Source organism: Denticeps clupeoides, chromosome 4, assembly GCF_900700375.1.
Source record: "Denticeps clupeoides chromosome 4, fDenClu1.1, whole genome shotgun sequence".
In the NCBI taxonomy this organism is placed as follows: domain Eukaryota; kingdom Metazoa; phylum Chordata; class Actinopteri; order Clupeiformes; family Denticipitidae; genus Denticeps; species Denticeps clupeoides.
In genome coordinates this window covers 16,060,000-16,076,343 of record NC_041710.1, presented here as the reverse complement: position 1 = coordinate 16,076,343, position 16,344 = coordinate 16,060,000, and the positions used below count along the sequence as shown (strand labels likewise).

General features: G+C 41.3%; 1 protein-coding gene across 1 annotated transcript in view; it reads right to left on the bottom strand.

Annotated features, from left to right (window-relative positions):
* Nucleotides 1-16,344, bottom strand: part of pth1r (parathyroid hormone 1 receptor) — a 43,499-nt gene that overhangs the window by 5,090 nt on the left and 22,065 nt on the right. Inside the window, exons 4-10 of the mRNA XM_028977848.1 lie at nucleotides 9,088-9,198; nucleotides 8,490-8,614; nucleotides 6,590-6,684; nucleotides 3,240-3,426; nucleotides 2,994-3,147; nucleotides 2,428-2,488; nucleotides 61-127 (exon numbers count right to left, since the gene is read on the bottom strand). Coding sequence (XP_028833681.1) covers nucleotides 61-127; nucleotides 2,428-2,488; nucleotides 2,994-3,147; nucleotides 3,240-3,426; nucleotides 6,590-6,684; nucleotides 8,490-8,614; nucleotides 9,088-9,198 — 800 coding nt within the window. The remainder of the gene's footprint in view (nucleotides 1-60; nucleotides 128-2,427; nucleotides 2,489-2,993; nucleotides 3,148-3,239; nucleotides 3,427-6,589; nucleotides 6,685-8,489; nucleotides 8,615-9,087; nucleotides 9,199-16,344) is intronic.

Here is a 16,344-nt window from a genome sequence, read left to right as displayed (position 1 = left end):
TGTGAGTTATGCAACAATAAAACAATGATATGGGGACAACAAATATTAAACATTTCTCACCACAATTGCTGTTAGGATCGGAATCTGGAATATCCACTTCAAATTACCTGCGCTGAGATCCCAACACCTGCCAAAACCAAAAGGTGATCGTATTTTAAGGTGCATTTAGGTAACTGTAGGAGAAGCATGTCGGGGTTTTAAATAAAAATAAGATTTCCTTCTTTTTTATTTCCTTTCATCTTCCTCTTTCTTCCTCTCCATTTCTCAGTTTACTCCATTTCTCAGTGTCAATTTCAGATTCAGTGGGTCCGGTTCTATGCCTGCCCCCTTAAATCAAACTTTAAGAAGTTGAGAAAATAATAAATTACCCTCAAACTGAAAATGGATAAGATTTACTACAGTAGCTGAGAAATCCACTGGAAAAGGAGATGAGATGTTGGGTTTCACCTCTTGTTCACTCCTTCCCTCCGTGCTGTGTTTGTGTGCAGAGATCCCCCATTTTCCCTCACCCAGCTAAACATTCAATCATCCAAATCAAGCATTAGTATACAAACAACCCAGTTTCAGGTTTCTCAGTAGGTAGTAGAGCTGTAGTTTTGGGTTGGGTAGGGTTTGGCTCAATTTCTATTATTTTAGTCGGGCTTGGTTTTGGTCGGGTCAGGTCAAGCTTGTGCGATAAATGAGTGGTCAGCAAAGTCTAGTCTATAGTACCTATCCTTTTCGTATGATTTGCTGCTTGTAAAGTAGTTTTGGTGATTAGTTAAAGTGTGTTGCATCTTGTAAATTTGTTTTATTACATTTTTATTAAAATGTTCATTTGATTTGTAATTCTCAGCCACTGTCGTCAGGTGATGCGGAAGCTATGGCAATTATGTTTTAAACCCGCTCAATTCGCTGCACATTTCTTTTCACTCTTGTAGGTTCACACTAGTAGGCAGCTGGAGGCTTTGAAGAAGCAGCAAATCTCTGTCGTCAAAATCATAGCAACTTGTGAAAACTAAAAATATATCTATATTTGTATAGTCAGTGGGGGACTAGTCCATTGTTCTTCTCCCAGTTTCAGTCTGGAAGAGAATTGATTCTTCCTTGATCCTTGATCCTTGAGCCTGTGGCACCAATGTGAGCCTCAGTGACCATAAGAGCTAAAACAGCTGAAGCTCAGCCTTCAGGTGGGACACCCAAGTTGGACAGGTAGAGACCAGACAAAGTGCAATCCAATTACATGGCAAAAACAGTTATCCAGAGCACCCCCACCTATCCCATTTCCAGCCTCTGTCACAACAATGTACCCCCTTCACATTTCTGTCAGCCCTCACATATATAGAACCAGCCCAGAGCTCCAGGGTTTTTCATGAAATACTTAGGTCGGTCAACAGAGATAAATTACCTTTCAATTCCAGCCACTACAAAAGACATTAAAATCAGATGCACCAAAGTGTATTGATATATACATGTTATATATTCATATACACACCGATAAACCATAATTTTATGACAGGTGAAGTGAATATCAATGATAGTCTTGTTAAAGTGGCACCTGGCATATGTGGGATATTTGAAACACAATGAGCCAGTCAATGAGGTCTGGTCCACTGGTGAATAACTGACAGGGTCATAGATGGCCAAGACTCACTTATGCATATGGGCATGTGCTATGTGTTGAAACATCCCTGTGTGACACAGATGGGGCAAATCCAGCATGTGTAGAATGTGCTGGAAAAAAAAAAACTCCAATCCAGCACCTCATAACTAGCAGGGCATGAACGAACTGTTACTCACAGCTTTGTGCCAGAAACCAACATGCACTTGCTATCTAACAACAACAACATTTCTGTAACACTCTTTGGCTTTTTAGCCTAGTTTATTAAAAGAGAGTCACACATTAATCTCATATTCCAACCGGGACATTCAAAATGTGCTTTATCTCCCTATATATTTGTCAGAGATCCTATAAAATAATATGATACTCTACATGTATTAATTGAATTCTTAGGTTTAATAACCAACTTAATACATCTAAGCAACCAACTGCTAACATTAGACTTGAACGGCTGATATTTTTACAGTCAGGTTGATATGATGGATGCACAGTTGAACTTTTTATACTGTGAATGCAAAAACAATATTATGAAAAAGCAGGAATATAGTGAATATACGTTTTCATATTATGAAAATGTGGAATATAAAGTCAGGTCCATAAAATTGGGACATCAAAATTGGGCTCCACACCCCACCACATTTGAAAAGTAATGAACAAGGTGATTTAAATGCAGACATTCAGCTTCAATTTGCATTTGAATATTTATGGACCAAAAGTTTGTGGACCATAATGTATATTCCACCTCATACTGCTTTCCTATAATATTGATTTTTGTACTCCCAGTATAATTTCAACTGTAAATCCATCATAATGGTCACGTTACTTACTCTGTGTCAGCCAGAGTGGCTCTAACACTTGCCCACACAGTCACAAACATGGCAGGGACCCCTGAAACACAGAGTGGGAAGGTCACGGATTACACGGCAAACAAAACATTCCTACATAGGCTAGCACTTCCTGTATGGTAGAGTTCACTTAAAGCCATGACGGTGACTCTACAATAGAGAGGACTCATCAACCTGTAATGTGGCAGCAGAGTCCTCTGACAAGTGTGGAGGCAAAACTGGCAACACACAGCATCCACATTGTATGCGCTGTGCATACACATCTACCACGCACAGTGTGTACAATGCAGGAACTGTAGGGCCTCAGAACCCACCACCACAACTGTCAAACCCAAGTTTCGATTGTTGGCCGCAATCAAGCAAACGTTATTGACAGGCCAGTGGTGCTATACAAATAAATCAATTATGCCAATTCCTTAAACATAGTCTTATCCCTTTGTTAACATCTAGCGTTAATGTTCACAGTATTGACTGGCGGATATTGGACTGTTGCTGCGGGACTGTGGGGAACAAAATGAGCTGGAATGCACACAAGAAGGAATACATACCCCAACCAATAAGAGTGAATCCCCAGAGATATTTTCTGTCAGAGAAGAAGGTCATAAAGATGAGGCTGTGCAGGTAGAGGCCCTCTACGAGAATCCAGTAGTAATTAGTAGCCAGGAAATAAAGGAAGAGGGTCACTGCAACTTTGCATCCAACCTGAGATCAAAACAAACAAACAAAATGGATACAGGGACATCGGTGGCGAGATCAAATCAGTCCCGTCATTGTTCTGCTAAGGCTGAACTTACAAACTGGGACTTGTTCCTCGGTGGGGCAGCTGTGATGGACTTCAGGTCCTTGGCACTGGTGCGCTCCATCTCCTCCAGAGCGGTGCCCGAATACAGCACCACATCCTTCACGAAGATGCTGATGGCCCGCAGCATGAAGGACACAAACAGGTGCATGTGGATGTAGTTCCTGGTGCAGTGCAGTCGCCTGGGGAGAGAAAGGAACGAGGGTAGTGGAAAGCTGGCGATGCAGAAAAGACAAAACAGCAGGGACGAGAGAACAAAGAGTGCCTCAAGATGCAGAGTGCCGTAATTAATCAAGAGCAGATTAACCTCTTAAGCTTGATAGACCTGGAATCAGGTTCAGTTGAATGGTGCTAAAAATTACTAAATGTAAAATGCTAGTTACATTTTCCCCAGAGGTCACAGGTTAATTGAATTGATGATATGGACAGAAAGAAAGACAAGTGAATCAATAGATTGAATAAATAAATGAAAAAGACTTCTCACTTTTTTCACAAAAAGGAAAAATACTTGTACATAAGGCATCTATCAAAGGTTAAGGCATTGAGCCTTGTTTTCAACATGTAATTACCCTTGAGATGTTATTTAATTATGTTCTATAGTTTAAAGTAAAATGAGCCTACGGTGATGACTGACTGCTCTGATGGGAACAACCTCCTGATTCTGGTTTATTTAAACCTGCCTCTCTCAATACGTCACAGTGCTGCCAGATACCTGCCTTTTCACTCCATAATCATCCATATGTGCCAAAACAAACACTGAAACGATCTGATAAATATTTATGTGCTTATGTAAAATAAGTAAAATAAACACTTAATTCAAAACTGCCCAATTTGGCAACACTGAGCTCAAGCTCCTATTTTTGCCTCCATTATGAGGTTTCTGTCTTTATAATCAGACTTATTCACAACCCATGTCCACTGACATTGCATCTCCATTGCAGTCATTTTGGGATTATTCCCGCTAGCTAACCTAACATGCAGAGGGATTATTGGTGCTTTTATTTAAAAAAAATAGTGGCAAACTAGGCATAAAAAAAAGTGTTATAAAAAGTATGCGGTATGTCTGACCCACACCCTGGGGCATCAGAGGTTAACACAGATGTCATGGTAAGTGAGAGATGAATTCACTTCTGCCTCACTCCATTCACTGTGTGGAAGTTTCTCATTACAACTTTCCACAAATCCAGCTCAGCTGGGTATCAGCTTGGTTCCTGAGATGAAATTATAAGTAGCTAAAATCTGAGAGAAAACAGTTGTGTGGCCGCACCCCCCTTTTCCAAATGGCATTTTTAAATGAACAAAACGCATCCTAATTAAAGCCAGATGAGCGGCCCGCTGACTTGAACACATTCTTTGGATTTAAGGGCTTGAAAAGCACAAATATTGAAATGCAGGGCTGAGCGCGAGCTGTAAAAACAAAATTGCAAGCATGTGCTGCAGAGATCCAGGGCCTATCCGTTCCCCAGCTGATCTCTATGAGCGATCACTTATCACGAGTCCAAAACCTCCACAAATGGCCCTCACCAGCTATCAAGACCATAAGCACAAGACCATGGTGCCGTCTGCAGGTCCACCACCCCCCGAAAATGACTACAAGCTGCCGTTGGCCGCTGCTCCACCCGCTTGTTTGTTTTGGTCTGAAACCAGAGGTCCATACTAAAGCGTTTACAGGGTTAAGCAACTCACTTTCCTGGCTCTGTCCCAGGATCAGGGGTAATCATAACGCCTATTATACATTTAAAGAAATGCCATTAATACCATTTGTAATTCTACCCCCACATATCCAAACATATGGTAATTGTTTGGAGCTTAGGTGTTTTAGCTGTATTATTGTAATTTAGAGGGTAAAAAATATTGATCGGAGGATCAAGATATTGAGTGATCCTGCGCAGCAAGCGAGCAGCCTATTAAATCGGAAAGGCCCATGGGACAGGGTGTCTCAGCGCCGACAGCATTAATGTTTGTCACCCTCTAAATGAATAAACCCCGGCCTCTCTCTGGGGTTGGCGATTGCTTATTTTAAAAACACACTGTCTAATTAAGCAGTAAAATAAATCCATGATAAACAGAAGTCTCCCCTGAGACGTCTGGAGGAGCGACGCTGTGAGGTGCTCCTGTGAGCTGCTCCTGTGATGAAAGGAGGACACGTCCATTCCTGCCACACGCCTGTGAGTAAACTAGTAGCCGCTCCGATCAGTGGCTGCATACGCTCGGTTTTGGGGCAGGACAGAGCCTTCTGGCAGGTGAGGTGCTGATGTGGAACCTCTTTGCCGAAGCACATTCGTTTGCCCAGCTATTTGACCATGGCTCCTTCGGGGAGTATTGAATCGGAGGGAGCGCGGAGGGCAGCTGAGCCGTGGCGCACCACGGCTTCTCGGAACACTGGCGCTAATGTGCAAAAGTCCCCCGGCGCCCGCCGCTAACATCGGCAAGAGCGTGCGCCCGAGGACCGGTACGCTGACATGTTGAACACGGGGCACGGCTAAAGTGGCCTGGAAAGACCGTCGGAAAAAGGGGAGAGGGGGGTGGTACGCGGCTTTGGCCACCAGAGACCTTATTAAACTAATTTCCCTGCGGTGGGCTTCCTGGGTTTCCTCAGCTTCATTGCCAAATTTAAAAAATAATTAAACGGTCAGAGGCTGGCTTGTTACACGCTGAAACTTGTCTCTTCACAATGATAATATATAGAAAGCAGAGGTTCCTTCAATTAAAACATTCCTATTATGAATAATCTTCTAAGGCGCTGATCATAGCCTCTTTTTTCAAAGACATTTCTTTTGAAAATGAATTCACCTGACCCACCACACACACACACACACACACACACACACACATCACGCTTTATTGATGATTAAACAGGTTTAACTAAAAACACAATGAGGAATAGATAAGAATGATCTGCCTGTTCATGTGCATCCCTGAAATGACAAAAGGGAAGAGAAAATGTCAACAAGATGGTGGATGTACTAGAGAGCTGCCCAAGGGCACCAATGTCAGAGTCAGGCATGGCCTGCAAAAGTCAAATGTGCATGAGGAAAAAGGTAAAGTCTTCAGACGGACCTCTGGTTTTTCTGTTCTTATTTGCTTGGGGAAACTGATCTATGCAGATATGCATCTGCATTTACATAACCTCATCAAATTTTACATTGCAAGGATGACAACCAACTAACATATGCCTACCAGAACTGAAATTTAGCAGCACTCAAAGTTTATTTTTTCAGAACTAATCCAGCTAATCTCAATTTGTAAAGATTCCCTGGAGGAGTGAATTTAAAACTGCTTTCGTTCTTCTAGGAACAGAATCAGCAGTGAGAAGTCAGCAGAGCGAGGCAGGTCACTACTTACCGGAAATACCCCAAGATGACCACGGCGACCATGAGGGACCCAAGCGAGATTGAGTATCCCACAGTGTAAATGAGATAGAGCCGATCGAACACCTCCTGTTGGTCAGAGAGACAACATGCTTGAGCCTATTATCTGTTAGTCTTTTTAGTCACATCTTACCAAGCAGGCTGTGGAGGGAAATTCATGTGAATTATCATGTATCTGCTTTCAATTACTATATTGTTTTTCCATTTACAAGCTATAATTTTGCAAGAGTGGCCAGTAATTATTTGAGGTTCTTGTGTAAGAGTGGAAGAAAAGATAAAAATAACTTCTATAAGAGTCATGCCATGGTTTGGAAGGCAACTTCCTACGTGAAACCCCCAGTATTCAAAACTGGGGAAACGATCATAAAGTATGGATCAAATTCATGACAGACTTCATTAGAACAAGGAACCCAGGTCTTCTTTGTGCATTTCCGCAAGGAACGTGAACATTTGTTATGGTAGGGAACAGACACCGGGCAACCAAGGCAGCTTGAATAACCACGGGTTTCTTACAAAAACATTTTGGGCTGAGCGCAGAGGCCGACCAGAACAGGGCGGGGAGCGTTGAAGCAGCAGCCAGCCAGAGGACATTGTGTGTGCTGACCGCACCGGCAACGTTCGCTGGATCAATGCTGCGAATTGGACGGGCCCGGCTGGAGGCTGATGTAACTGGAGCTCAGAGGCCTGTTATCATTTAGTGTGCGGCCTGGGCCACTGTAGTGTGTGGCCATAGCACCATAAAACGTTTTCATTTGTGCGCATGAATTTTTAATCAGCTGTTGCCACGACTCTTGGGAACACATCAGCGTAAAATATTCTGTGTCAGAATGAGAGTCTCAAAATGTAAAGATATTCCGTCCAATAAACTCTGGTTGGATCTGGCATTGCAGATGGGAGACGATAAATTATAGAGAGCTTGGAAAACTAAAAAAGACTGCTCATTTAAAAAAAGTTTCATCAATGAGCTGGGTATAAGGGATTTAAGATAAAATCTAAAGTAAATGAAAAAATTCATTCACACATCTGACATAGACTATTAACCTCAACTGTAGCAGCATAATGAGTGCTTAAAATCATTGGAAACAAACTTACCTGAGTGCTTGTCACATATCTGTTGTATTTAAAAAAAAAATGTATTGCTTATTTTTATAGAAGCACACCTTTGTGTTGAAGATGTTGAACGTGTTTATTTGTAATACTCAAATATTTTGAGACAATGGCTTTTTGCTTGACAAGGTCAATACTAATTATCATAAAAACACTTTTTATATAATCAATATCGTATATATTAAAATTTAACTTTTTAAAATAAAATTCTAAAAAACAAATAGCATTTTTTTCAGAATATTCTTCTTATGCACTACTAATATATGTGCATAATTTTATGTGAAAAGACATTATTTTTACTCCTCGTTGCTCCTGTCTGCTCTGTGTATGCTGTGTGTGAGCCTGTGGAAAAACAGCCAGGGCTGTGGGCAGGCTGGTGCCATTGTGGTTTTCAACTGAAGTTTCAGAGGGGACATTCTGGTGACATTGCTCATTTGAACATTAAAATGTTCTTTCCATAGCTCTTGTGTAGTCATGTCTGCCCAACCCCCCTAACCAAAAACCAAAACTAATAATAAGAGAAACCAGGTGACACATCAATGACACCAGAAGATAAATAGCACTTGTCAGCAGAGTAAACACTAAATTAAACAGCAATTCTCTTTCAATCCGCTTTTAAGACAAACTAATGAGGATTTAGCTTTTGCACATGGCCAAAACTGCATTGGCAGTGTAAAAAGCATTAAGGAATTCCTTCATTACGCATCTATAGAACTGATTAGCAGAGGTTGTGGAAGTAATGAAAGTGTATGTGTTCAGGACCTTACCCTCTCCTGACTCTCATTGTAAGGCCTGAGGAATTTGGCGCACTCGTTGTAATTCGCCCAGGTTTTGTTGTTGCTAGCGGCCAGCTCCCAGCTTCCGTTCATGTCACAGCGCCGGTATGCGTGTCCTAGAGGAAAGAGAGTGACCTCTGATCCGCACAGCGAAAGCCATTGTCTGAAGAGCATAATGGGGCATGACAACGCTGTGCATTAGGCAAATGAGCCCACAATCTCACAGACACAATGCAGTTATGCCATTCTATCTATCAAATGGATGGTTATCATGTGAGGAATGTAGTTACTCCATGAATCGAGATTTCAATAGATGGACAACAGGAGTATGTGTGGGGAATTTGGGGGGAATTTTTTCCCCCTCCTCTTTCCATCGTCAGATTGGATTTAAGAGACCATATGACAGGGGCTCTATCTAATCTCATTTCTCAGTGGCTTCAGATGAAAACGGATGTGCATATTTCACTGAATTTTTAGGTCACAGGACAGTGTAAAATATTTATCTTGCACCTTTGTAGACTCTTAACTCATTTCTTATTAATGCATGATACTTACTCGTTCCTACATGTTTCCTTCATTTGGCACTTACCTCTGTGGTTAAAATCGTAGACATACTCAGGACAGGCTGTGGACACCATCCTTCCAGGTGACCCCTCAGGCCAGCATGCAATGCCATCCCACTCAGGAGAGCAGAAACCCTCTGAAACACAAAGCCGACAGACATATTCCAGTCTTTCACCGAAGCGTCACAGGACTAGCACAGGGATAATTAATTACATGATTCAACCACAAATGCAGCACTAGTGATCATTGATGGCAAGGCAAGATTGAAGAAAATGAAAAACACCACCCATCAAAAGCCTGGTCGAATAAAAGCATTTGTTTTTGTTGGGAGAGAAATGAAAAACCCACACTGGGTCAAGCCAACCTTTCATAATTTGAAAGCTTTTTTTCTAGTATTCTTGGACATTAAAGATATTATTTCATAAATAAAATTAGCTGAACAAAACAAAAGAAAACAATGAAACCCTGCTTATTGCAACCACAAATAAGTCATAGTCATAAATTCTAGTGAAATGAATAGAAAGTACATATATTAGTTTCCATATTGGTTCCATGGCTCAAGAACATAACCAAAAACCACTATGTCAATATTTTACAATTTAAGAAATGTCCATTACGTCAAATCCATTGACCGGTTTTAAAAAGTTTTAAAATGAGGTAAATAGGACATTTGTTACACCTCTGTGTATATTCATTGCTGCACTAAAAGTATGTAGGAATATGCAAAGTGTGGCCCCTTTACCTAATTTTGATAAATGTTACATGGCCCAGCACTCTAAAAATACAATTAAATATAACAAGAGCGAAGCCCACTGGACTTTCTGAACCATGTTTTAACCCATAGGATAAGTTGTTTAAACAATAGAAATGCATTTTTCCAGATTTCACAAGATATTGAGAGAGCCATTCAGAAAACCACAGAGCAATTTAAATTCTTGCCAGACAGGCCTTGGGTTCAATTCAACCTGCAGTCCTGCCAATTATCACAGTTCCAGTCGGCAAACAACTTATCACACTACCTGCTGGGCTGAGCCGAAGGCACTAGCAAAAGAGCTTCTGTCTTATGGCAGTAATTGAGCAAAAAAAATAAAAAATACCCAGTGCTTATGGAAAACAAATGCAAGGGATGTTTGCAGGTTGCAGGAGGAAGGATGCAGGTTGATTCAAAAGTTTTAATTTAGACAACGCTCATCTTTAACCCAAGTGGATTTATCACTGGAGTGATTCTGACAGAGCAACTGCCGCATGATGCTTCAATCAACATGCCTTATCCATGCTTTAATACCCCTACTTATTAAAATAAGACTTTGAAGCTGCATTAGTTGCTCTAGAAATAAAATTGGATATGGTATTTTTCACACTCAATGGAGACCCGGGGTGCTCCTGACAGAAGGAGTGTAATGCTTTTTTACCCCATAGAAACCAGCTGCCCCTGACTCACCACAAATAACTAGTTAATCGTAAAATCCCACCATCCACTCTTTGCTCTAGATCTACAGTTCCTCATTCCAGTGTCAATGATTTTCCTACTAATGCCATTGGAGCTGCTAGCAAAGGTTTAATTTTATGAGACAATCCAATTGAAAGATTGAAATGTATTTATTTATACATTTATTACTACAATAATGACCACATTCTCTTGGACCACCTATGAATACCACAAGGTTCAGATATAGGGCTGCAAATATCTATGCTATACATAATTTCCTTTAAATTCAATACCCATGATTTAAATATAAATGCTGATGTTTGTATTTGGGTGCTTTTGGGAGGGGGTATGGTTATTGGTGATGTCATCTGAGGTTTTCATAAAGTTTTTCCTCACCACACTCCCTCTGGATCCTGCATCACAGATGTCATGGTGCATATTGTGTGGCGTTTTTGATATATGCAGGCTTTTATGGCGATTGCTGGTGTTATTTTACGCCCAGACCACAAAGTTTGAACGCTGAGCTATTTTCACACACTACAGAGCCCTGGGCCTGAAAACCCACATCCCTCCAGTGTCCGACCCATGCAAACCTCAGTGTCTCTGTCAATGGAAACCTTGTTTCGCAGGAGCCAAGAAGACTTGTGCCTGACCAAAGGCACAAATGAGAAATAATAACAAATACGTGGCCTTCACTGAGGTGCACAGAAGTAGGAGCAGGAGCCTGGCCTTCACCGAGGTTGAGCCACCACCTTCAGCTTGACTAGAATAGCTAAAATCAACTCCACACTATTTGCTAATTTCATACCACACAGAGCCAAGGTTTCAAAATATCCATCACAGCTTCCCTGTGCTAAGAATAGCTGAGCTAACTAGAGGTTTGCTCGGAACACCAAGGGTGGCCCACCGATAGCACATGCAACCAGCAATCCACAGTCTGCATCCATCTGCATGTCACTCACTGACCAAAGGCTCTCCTTTCCAAGTCAGCCTGCTAATCACAGCTGCAAGACTCTGAAACGCACCACATTAAAGCACCCCATGGCATTTTAATTGCCCTAACAAAAGCTGAACTTTCTAACGGGTTCTTCATCTGAAGTAGAAATTCTTTTTATCCATAAGGGTCCTATTTTTTCCATAAGGGCCCTATTCTGATTATCTAAAGGACATTGTAACCACCCATTTTTGCACCGTCCAGCAAGTTTCCTGTGCTCCGTTGCTCATTTTCTCACCTTGCACTCACATAAGCAAAATAGCTAATGATTTTGCAGATTCATGCTGGTCTAACTGGTGCATTGTACATTATTTTATGGCAGCTAAAGGACACTGGACGTTTGATTAAAAAAACAAAATCAAAATAGAAATTGCTTGTATTGAACACAGACTTTGTGACATGGCAGGTGCTTTGGATGTGTGGAGTGATGGTCTGGAGTGATTTTTCACTACAATAGCCCATCAATAGCCATAGTAACAGCTCAAAATCATGATCTATATTCTGCTCTCCCTTATACTCTCTCTCCCTGGCATCCAATTATACCCTTGGAAAAAAGAGGATCTGCAGAACAATTGTGAGCTGATCAAACTGATTGTGAGTGATCAGCCTTAAGCAGTGATGAAACATTTCCATCCTGAAAACAGTGATGATGGATGATGATGATGATGATGATGCCCCCATCCACAAGAAAATGAATAGAACATGACCTCTAATAATCATATCTAAACCCAGCTGAGCATTGGGTTATTTTGCAACTATCTTTACAATGATGGAAAAGGTCTCCATCTCCATCTATACCTGATAGATAGAGCCAGGTTAGTAACGCTAACCCGGGATTGGTACCACTTGTGGTCAAAGTTCTGGGATGAAGAGCCAGATGACAGTGATGAGGTGGCTGACTGGTGGGACGATTGTGCATAGACTGTGCACCCCACAGTGCCCACACTGACTAGTTAGAAGCTCTGCTCCATACTCCTCGACACCCGAGTTCTACTTGAAGAAGCCAACGGCAAGCCGGAGGCTGACCACCAGCCTTTTACTTCCCATCACAGTGCTGAGGTCCCGCCCTCCAGTTTCCACAGAGAGGTGGGAAGCAGCCCTGTCCAGCTGCCAATGAGTCCTGACTCCACCTCTTCTGACCCAGCAGGACCAGAGCTGAACGACCCAATTTTTTGTTTGTCTGTGTGTGTATTTTGTGTCTTCCCCATTCACCTTCTTGTAGTCCAGAAGATGGTGCCCCTGCTAACCAGTTTAGGGCTCCAGAACTGGGAGAGGAGGTTGGAGCCCAGCTTGGCTGTCCAGGATTACAGGGTGGGCACTGTTCCTAGCCCACCGCCTGATGAGCTTAACCAGGACAGGGCCAACAAGGTTCCTAAACAACTGCACTGACTGAGCGTGGACAGGTTTGGCAGCAGAAAAGGAAGACGCCCGAGGGTTCGGGTCTGCCTCTCCTGACGCAGCAAGGGTAGATGCCCGAGGGTCTGGGTCCGCCGCCAATAACTGTTCTTGGGTGCCTCTGTGTTGCGCCCTCAGAGGGGGGCTCTGTGATGCCAAGGTGAGACTGGGCTTAGCCAGCTGGCATCTGTTGTCCTGATTGGGTCATGATTATTCACAGCTTGAGGACCCTTTATCAGCATGCCTGCAGTAAACACAGGTTGCCATGCATTGTAAATGTTCATGTTGACTGTGTGCTAATCTTTTTTGTTTTCTGTTTGTAGCCATCGTGCCAGTTTTTCATTCCATTTATTAAAACAGACATGATGAGCATTTGCACCTCCTCCTTTTCATCCAGTGGAATAATGGGTTACATTTTTAGATGCCCTTCAAAAGCTGTAATATATTTACAATATTGGTCTAAATATAAATCAATTTTGTACCCTAAAATACCTCTGAAAAAGTGATTCTGTCTTACATTTTGGTGTAGACTCCCCAAAAATGTATTATATAAGGCTTCAATAAATACTTCAATGTATAGATAGTGCTTTGATGGACAAAAAAGTTTAGGCTAAATACACCTGAAAACAAATCAGCAGAATTTAAATGGTAGTAAACTGTTACAGTAGGCTGCTTTTCAAAACAGTCCGGTATGTCATGTTTCTGTAACTCTGCACGAGTTACACCTCCTCTATTGCCACTGTTTTCTTCCTCCCAGTCCTGATTGTAAGGACATGTGCAACCTTCCAAAAGGGGTCAGAAAACAGCCACAAGATAAGAGCCCAGCATCATCAGGTATGCAGGTCAGACCTGACGCACTCTTGCTCATAACACTACCTCAAGCAGCAGGGCAGTCTCAAGGTGGTTTTCTGTCCGCCCCCCCATGCTGCATAAAAAGATAAGCAATAAAGCACTTTACTAGAAATAATGTCATGCTGCCTGAACTGGGATCACATCATAATAATCAGCATAAATGAATTATTACTCCTGTTTGCATTATATCTAAAATGAACTAATTAATTAACTGGCCCAAACAGGACATGAAAATTGAAAAGTGTGCATGTAAGCAGTGAGCTGAGAGCAGCATTTATTTAACTGCCACTGCATTTTCCAGCCCAAGCTTTAAAATAACCTTAATTCAGACATTTTTCCCCTCCTGGAAAAGTAAGCAGATACCTGGAAAAAAGCAGTGTCTCAAGACATGTCAAGGGACATTAAGGTTGATGGTGCTCAGATAGTCTAACAAGGCCCACGCCTTAATGTGAGTGAGACCACTGTCCCTGATTTGTGGACGACCAGGCACTGTTCCAATTGGTACATGCATATGGCAAGTAGAACCAACACCTTTGGAGAAATATATCAGGACATGGGTCCATATATACTGAAGCTAAATTTACACGCTTGTTTGCTGCCAAGAATACACCTTCAATCCTGCAAGCATCAAGCCACAGAAGACTGCATCTACTGCAATGGGCCATGAGAACCTAACCCAATTTTTATTCTCTGGCCTTCCAGTGAGTTGCATTAAAGCACTGTTTCAGTAGTGAATATAATAAATAATGCCAAAAAAAGCAGCACAGAGCTATAATTATGGGGTACAGTGCTGAGGACAGCTTGTGTGAGATGGGAGATTTTCCCAGTTGTATGGCCCTGGCTTTTGAAGTATACAATCCCAATTGTTTGTTGTGTTCTTCACAAGGTCCTGTTTGAACCATTGACAAAGTCACCCAATTTAATATAAGTATAAAGAACAAAAAATGAGTAGAAAATAATAACATAGTCTGTCAAAGACAATGGCCCACTAAACATGTGTTATTTAGAAATACTTTGAAACAATTGTGCTGACCACAGAGAAAGGAAACTGAGGTTTCCATAAAAGCATGGGGCCTCCACAAAGCCATGCGTTTCCAGTTTTGCTGTAGGTCCAAACTTGTCTCTGTAAATATCCCAGACCAGGGTAAAAAAAAAATTGAAATTAGCTTCTGGCTTTTATATATAACTGCTTTACCACTGAACTTATGTGGTGTTGGTTCTCAAATGCTGACACAGATCTGCTCTTTCACCACACCATTAGCAATCGGAGAGGCATTTCTTGTATTATTTTATTTAAAGTAGGACTAAAAGCTATGAATAAAGGAATCACATCTAACAATTAATTATATATCATTGTAGATAATGTAGATAAAGTAGAGTCACAAATCCAGAGTCACCATGTCTTTGGAGAAACAGGGAGGGCATGAAAACTCCACAGCACTGTGTGGCTCAGTGTTATCTACGAACAATCAAAAAACATCTGAAATATATCTTATAAATATATTCTTCTGAAATATATCTTCATACTTGGTTGGGACTGAATGGTTGAAGGGGTATCTTTTTTATTTTATCATGAAATAAACTGCTGGTTTAGAAAATAGTTCATTATATTTTAATGCAAATTAAATCATATCCAATATGACAGTTTCTGTAAATGCAATTATACAATTTAAATACATAACATGTATTTTCAAATTAGTTGCACTTCATTTATTTGGCCACGAAATAAGTATTTTCTGTTAATCCTGCCAGAGTTGCATGACTGACACAAAAGCAAGACACATGACAAACCCGCCCAGCAATGACATCAATGACAGCTTATCCCCTCATGATGCTTATTAGATGTGGCACTCTCTATAACCTCTGTCAGGAACCGCCATGTAGCTTTATGCCAGCAGGTACTGAACACAGAGCTCCCTGCTGCCGTCTCAATGGTTTGATGCAGCGAACTGAATTTTTCATTTCTTTCTTACAGAGGCATGACAGAGGATGAGCTTCAGACAGGGGTAAAATGACATTGACTGAGGGGGAGGCACCAATTATATGTCCCATTTTCAACAGAATCCAGTTGTCCCAGTGATGGCAGGAACGTGTGTGCAGTAGCTTTTCAGTCTGATGATGTTACATCGACAGTGAATGTGAGCCATCGCCAGGTATACCACCATTAGGAGATTTAAGACTCAAACTGCTCACCATCACACCTGTCCGTCAGTATTCAGTATGTGCTCCTGTCTAATATCCTGCTGGCAAAGTGGCATGAACTGATTAGTTGATTTGGTTAAATATACTCTCTGCCTCCAATATATCATCCATTCCAAAATTAACCAAAATGGATATAATAACATCTGTGCATAACTTTCTACCTCGACTCTACATTCTACATCTGTCTACATTCTAGATGGGAAAAAATGCACATTGTTTTAATAAGTTAGATTTTGATGATAATAAGTGACAATGAATAGAATCTATAATAAACCACAATTGTCCATTTCACCTATAGCTACTTAACCCCCCATTTCTATTGCATTTCCATGAAGGTTTCATTTTCAATAACCATGGCCCACAAGGACCTGAAAAGGGGTAGAAAAAATTTCATAAACATTATGAGATCC